Raw genomic sequence first — 7,145 nt, 5'->3', positions numbered from 1 at the left:
AAAGGTGAAGTCCATGTTAGCAAAGTAAGTATATCTGCTGCCTGGGATTGCATTTGCATTCATTATAGGATTTAGTCATTGGTTTGAACTTTTTTAATCCTTGACTTTTTATTTTTTCAGTAATGTATAACAAATATTTTTAGACATCTTATAAATCCATCCTCTATTATTTGATATGTATTTTATTTTTGCTGCTCATCAAAGAATCACTAGATCATAAGAAACTTTGAGAAACTGTGTAATGAATTTCTCTTTCCATGCTTAAATGAATGGCACTTTTTTTCCTAGGAATTTTCATAGAAACACAGCCTGAAATTACATCTATGACTAAAAGCTGAATCTGGTTACCGTTAAAACCAATTTTCCACACACCAGTACAATATTAAACAAACCAATATTTATTTTAATGTGTAATTTGAGCCCTGAGGCCTCTCTTTAGAAAGAGGAATATATTTTTCTTTTCTTTTTTTTATTTAATTTTTTTGGAAAAGAAAGTAACATTTTAATGAACAGCTTTAATGTGAACTAATGTTAAGATCAAACATCGTTTCTAGAATACAGGACTTATATATTGACCTTGATATTTTCATATTTTCTGAAAGGGTCGGAAAAACAAATATGTTTTGCCATACAGTTTAAAAAAGAAAAAGAAAACCTTTTGAATTATAAGAAGGTGGAGATTAGAAAGTGTTCTTCATTTGTTCTCAAAAGAATGAGGAGAGTCAGAGTGTCGCTATTGCTTCTTGACATAAAGACAGTATCTTTGTTTTATGTCCTCTTTATCTCTGAATCCTGCAATGCCATCACAGCAGAGTGTACTGTACACCACTTTAAATGATAAGAGTTTCAATAGGCACTTTAGTGGAATTAAGAAAAATCTAACACTCTTCCACCGTGATGCCACATAGCTATCTTCGTTCTAGGTTGTCATGTCAGTAAATTGTATTGAATAGGCCTGAGCTTGTCTCAGTGTGATTGTGAAAAAAACAAAACAAGAAAACAAAGCAAGTGCACATTATAGGATGTATCTCGTGTTGGAAGAATAAACCAGAACTGACAATATGATTAATATAGCAACTTGCTAGAAACCGGATAATCAAAGGAACCTTGTCCTAGAAAGTCTGTGTTTGTGTGTGTGTGTGTGTGTGTGTGTGTGTGTGTGTGTGTGTGTGTTTTCTATTAATATGTGTTTCTTTTTCTTTTTTAAAAATTTCCCCTCTCGGCTGTATTTCAGCCTTCACGACTCCCCTAAGTGACTTTATCAGAGTTATAACTCTCTTCTTCGCCAAACATGTCTGCCAAGACTTTAAAGCGGGGTCCCCAGTCTGTCAGGTAATCGTAGTCCTGGTCGGCTTCTGTGGTGAGAGAGTCTATAGAGCTGAGGGACTCTGCCACGGACCCACTCCCTTCGTAGGCGTATGTGGCCAGTGAATCGTATGGTGGGGCAGTTGGGTCCATGTCATTTTCCTGCAGCCTTTGATGAATGAAATCCCTTATGTCTGTGTTATCTTCCACTGGTGGTCTCTGACGAGGTAAACAGAGAGAGTCTGGTTTTATATCCCTGCGAATTTTGTTTTCCTCAATCACTTTTGGGTTTCTCAGAGCCCCGATGTCGAATGCCTGGGTATCCTCCTCCCCACCTCCTTCATCATCATAATGGATGACGTTGTCTCTGATGTCTTCCTTAGAGGTCATCAGGGTGTCTTTCTTCTTCTGCCTTCGCAGTGCTACATACAGTACAACTATGGCTGGAACAAGACAAAAATTGCAATTTGAGAATAGAAAGCAGATGGATCGTTTCATTTCTCCATATAAACTAAAATTGATTAGGGGTGACTGCGTTTCATTAATGGCTTCCTATTACTTTCATAGTAAACATAATATAATCAATAGGATCATGCATATGTTGAAATATTTTATTGTTTAAAGCCAACTTCATTTTGAAATTGTAACTAACAAGAAATCATGGCAAAGTTATTCATAAAATAAAACAAGTATGTCTTTATATTGAAGTATTTTGGGGTCAGAGAAAAAATGTCTGTTGCAGCAAAAGAAAAAAAATGATATAATAATTGTTCCACTCATATAGAAAACCATAAGAGTTAATATAAGAAAATTTGAATGTAATCATCTATAAATAAGACTATCATTCATAGGTAACTTTCCAGTTGTAACATTCCTAATTTTAAATTAGAAATTTATGTTTCTTATGCAATAAGCCCAAGTCTTCACTGTGACAATTATTTTTAAAGGCAATAAATAAGAAAGAGAGAAGTAGAGGAAGGAAGGAAGAAAGGAAGGAAGGAAGGAAGGGAGGGAGGGAGGGAGGGAGGGAGGGAAGGTGGGAGGGAAGGAAAAAAAGAAGGAAGGAAGGAAGCACCTTATAAATCTGACAAACTGAAACATTAACTTCAATTCTGTGTCCTGCCATATTTAGACAGTTTTTAAAGCAAATGCCTAGAATTCCGGTTACCTTCATAAAATCATATTTTAAAATTGTTAATTTATGTCCTTTCATTATTTAAATCTCTCTTTATTCCTAGTTGATTTAAAGCTCTCCACTAAATCAATGGTGTTTATTTCTTCTATGTGTGAATAGGCACAGATACAAATGATGACATCAGTGTTCAGCTTTTCTTGTCATAACAACCCCTCTCCTCCATAGTGGTGTCCACAGGATGAAAGCTAATGTGTATTTGATTTACCATAGCAGAGTCCGGAAGACACCTGTCATAGAATTATAAAGTAGAAAAGAATGCATTATGATAAAATTTCATTTATTCTCTCTTCCTTCAAAATTACAGATGGGCCAGTTGGAAAGAGAGAGAGCTCTAGGTAGAGACTCTGTACAGTGGGCCCTGGGGATATGTTTAGCAACCTGCACTCCTCCCAAGGGTTTATGGGATCTCAGAACAAAGGACACTGTTATTTGTTCATCTACTGAGTATGTGAGAGACTGCAGTCCTCATGGAGCAGCCTTGTACATAAATGAGCTTAGAATCACCATGGCTGAGAAGGAAACTAACTAGATGTGCCTGAAGTCCATTCTAAAGGGACCCAAGCACCATAAACTTTCTGTGCTTCCTCTTACCCAAGAAAGGATATGAGAATGGCTGAGAACAAGCTAGCAGACCTAAAGGAGCATGAAATTGGTCAAGGAGGTCAAAGATTGGATGGATTTTTAAGCAGACCCCATGGCAGGACAAAGAGTGTCAATATACACTGCTGTATATCAAAAATTTGCAATGTCTAGAATAGTGCTGGTGCTCTATGTATGCTCAGGAAGTATTTGGATAAATGGGTGGCAGGTGGCAGTACATGCTAAGGATGACCTGAGCAGATCACTTGCTCCACTGGATGATGGCCAAAGAGGCCAAAGGAGAACATCCAGAACATACCAAACCATTACAGATTGGTACTGTCAATCCACATAAGAAACAGAAAGAGTTTCTCTGAAATAAAATATATTTATTTGGGAATAAAGTATAGCAATGGGAATATGGGTGCCATAGTAAACTATGTGTATGTTCAGGGAAATAAAGGAAGACAAAGGTTTTTAAAGAAAAAATGAGGAGGATACATATTTTGTTTGCTTATTTGAGACAGAGTCTGGTACTGTCACCTCGGCTGGAGGGCAATGGCATGATCTCAGCTCACTGCAACCCCATCCTCCTGGGTTCAAGCAATTCTCCTGCCTCAGCCTCCTGAGTAGCTGGGATTACAGGCATACATCACCATGCCAGGCTATTTTTTGTATTTTTAGTAGAGACAGGGATTCACTATGTTGGCCAGGCTGATCTCAAACTCCTGACCTCGTGATCTGCCTGCCTCAGCCTCCCAAAGTGCTGGGATTACAAGCATGAGCCACCATGCCCGGCCAAGGAGGATATAAATTGTTTTAAATAATTATTCTTGACCACAAAGATTAATAACAAAGGTGATGACAGTCCAGCTTTGGACAGGCAGTTGCTGGGCAGATGTCCCAGCAGAAGTGATTTTGTATAAGGTTGTGCCAGCCTATGTGCGGGGTTGTGATTTTTACAGTCTTTTCCATTATCAGGCATATAAGCCTGAAAACCCTCTCTCCCTGGTCTTCCCTAGCTCTATTTGTCAGGTTTTTCTTAACATTAGTGACTCCATTTTGATTCTGACAACGTTCACAATATAGAAATACTCCAGGACTCAGCTACAATAGAAGAGAGGTGTATGAGACAGAAATACTTCATTTGATGTTAAATACCTAAACGATCTTGTTAAATTTCAGAAGTGAAAATATTTCTTTGAATGTGTTCTTAAAGTTTATATTCACAAAAAGAGATGCCAGGGATAATTTGTTATGAATTATAGGATATAAAGAACACTTTGTTCTGAACACCAAAGCTGCTCATGTGGAATGAATACCTACACCATGCCAATTCAACCAGAACTTCACCCTCTATGCCAGCACAAGCTTCTGACTCAGGGAGGGGTCCCCACAAGCTATCATGTAATGCCTTACTCTGTGCCTTACATCCTATTAATTAAATTTCTTTCCTAGAGATAAAATCAGGTATCCATATTTGTCAGATTATATTTGGCTAAGTATTAAATATGCATGTACAATTTGATTCCATAATATCAATTGTATATCTGTTGCCATTTGATTTTAAAGGAATGAGATGTCACAGAAAATCCCTCTACTTTTGTGAATCTGGCAGTGAATTAATAAATGGGGAAGCTGAACAGAGTTGATGGAAGAGAGAACCCTCTAATAGGTTTATATTCACTCTCACAGAGATGTTGTAGATTACTTTTACTTCAATCATTTTCCTTTGGAGTGTTTCCAGATATTTTAATCTGTTCTGTTCTCATGGAAATGGTTAGAATTTTCATGTAAGGAGATGCAAGAAACTGGGAGAAGAATTTTTTTTGGTTGGCAGTTTAAACAGAAAAGACAAATTTGAGGATTACTCTACATCCTGGTTCTTTCTGATCTCTCTTTATCTTCCTTTCTTTATTGAACTGGAATTTGGGATCCATTGTTCATGAATTATATTTTTAAAAAGACGATATAATCTCTTATTAGACAGCAGCAATTACTAGGATGTAAAATGAATTGAGAAGCTGTTGTAAATGGATATTTATTAAAGAGGATTTCATTGTGATAAGGGTCACAAACTATTATTACTAGAAAATTCCTTCGGTATTGAACATATTTTTGGCGTTTATTTGATAACGTTATTTATTTATCCCCGATAATATATATCCAAGAAGTATGAAATAGAAAAATTGCATTAATAACGTTAATTCAATACACATAGATTATCTTCTAGCTAGGTATGATGTGTCAATGAAGAAAAACCTGCTTAGATGATAAATTGTGGAGAGAGATAGAGGAGAAAGGGGGAGAGAAAGAAAGAGAGAGTGAGCTAGAAATAATTAACAACGATTAATATTGAAACGAACCTAAGAGTATAATAATGCATAGTAGAATTGCAATCAACGCCCCAGTGCTAAGTCCTACAGGTAGAAAAATTGCTTCCACATTACAAGACAGGATGGTACCATCAGAGTCACATCTACAAACTCGAATAGTCATTGTGTTTGTGCTGCTCTGGACAGGGTAGCTGCTGTCTTCTATTATAACAGGGAGGAAATACAACTCTTGCTGCCTGCGACTGTATCCATTTCTTCGAGCTTCAATTCCAGCTGTATTGTCTACAAAACATGACATTTAAGGTAACAGGGTTACGTCAGATCTTCAAGTTGGTATCTACTCAATAGTGAGAAGGTCTTCTTGAATCAGAAAAATGGATTCTGATTTTCTTTATTTCTGTTCACATTATGAAAAGTGCCAAAATATAATCAAAATAATAATTAGAGGAAGAAGAGACACTAATCTTGTCTGGTGGAAGAATTAAATTTTCTATTCAGAAAGATTACAGAATGATTTACAAAACAGAAAGTATGTTAGATTGATCCATTTTTTTCTGACATCGCAATCTCATTAAAAAATATTTTGTAGATATTCTCATGTATAATAGGAAAGATTACAAACTATGAATATATAAAATATCTCACGAACGTATTCTTTAAACTATATTAAAACCAATTGACTATTTTAAATTAAGGATTTTTCTATCTAGATGTTGTATGTATATGTATATGTTTATAAATATGTTCATATATGTTACATTTGTTTGTATGTATGTTCTCCTCTGCACATCAGCTGGTGAAAGATACATGGAAAAGAAAACAAAATGTGTTAAAAACATTAAAAATTGTAAATACCTTGAACTATAACAATCACTACTTTAATATAATTACAAAAGTAATTCATTATAATTCTGGTTAATTCAAAAACAATACTTGCAATAATGCGAGGCAATGAAAATCTACTTTTATATAAATGCAATTAATACTTCTATTGAAAGGTGCTCTTTTGCATGCATTTTCTCTTTTATTTCTAGACAAAAAAGAAAAAATTTTGTTTTATTTATAATATTTCATTTGTGTGTCAAAGTAATTCCTAGAAATGCTTTGTTATGTTTAGAAATGTACCAATACATAGTTTATTATAGCCGTGCATAATGCCCACCTGAGAATAAGGCAAGATCATTTTAGAAAAGTGTATAATATATTACAATTGTGCAAGTCTGTCATAAACATGTTACTATTTCAGTCAGATTTCATTTTCCTATTGGTAGAATTTAAATTCAACAACTGAAATTTAGGCAGGTCATCTAGCAATAGAAAGCGCCAAGATGAGAAACTTTATGTGATATGGTTAGGGATGAAAAAACGGATATTAATTGAATCAACATTTACATCTTCAGCAATTGATGGTTGAACACTTGAGTCTGTGGGAAAGAAACAGGCTAGGAATACATGTCATAATCTCAGTGGAAACAACTAAGAGAAATCTGTCTGCGCTCGGGAGGTGGTAGGGATTTGGTGCCCCTGAACTCAATGTATGTGTCAAATGGCAGCTTAACTCTTTTAAAAATGTTTATTTTCTCCTTCCTTCCTCCCTCCTTCCCTTCTTTTTCTTTCTTTCCTTATTTCTTTCTTTCTTTTTCTTTCTTTTTTCTTTCCTCTCTCTCTCCGTCCCCTCCTTTCTTTCTTTCCTTCTTTCCTTCCTTCCTTCCTCCCTCCCTCCCTCCCTC

At 35.6% G+C, this 7,145-nt stretch overlaps 1 protein-coding gene across 1 annotated transcript in view; it reads right to left on the bottom strand.

Moving 5' to 3' along the window:
* Positions 1 to 377: 377 nt before the first annotated feature.
* The window catches only part of CDH12 (cadherin 12), a 498,310-nt gene continuing 491,542 nt past the window's right edge, over positions 378 to 7,145 (bottom strand). The window contains exons 12-13 of the mRNA XM_017524645.2: positions 5,446 to 5,697; positions 378 to 1,748 (exon numbers count right to left, since the gene is read on the bottom strand). Coding sequence (XP_017380134.1) covers positions 1,249 to 1,748; positions 5,446 to 5,697 — 752 coding nt within the window. The 3' untranslated portion in view covers positions 378 to 1,248. The remainder of the gene's footprint in view (positions 1,749 to 5,445; positions 5,698 to 7,145) is intronic.

The sequence above is a fragment of the Cebus imitator genome, unplaced genomic scaffold (genome assembly GCF_001604975.1).
Source record: "Cebus imitator isolate Cc_AM_T3 unplaced genomic scaffold, Cebus_imitator-1.0 Scaffold35, whole genome shotgun sequence".
Taxonomy (NCBI): Eukaryota; Metazoa; Chordata; class Mammalia; order Primates; family Cebidae; genus Cebus; species Cebus imitator.
Note: the sequence above shows the minus strand (reverse complement) of the source record. Positions and strands in the feature narration are given on the sequence as shown.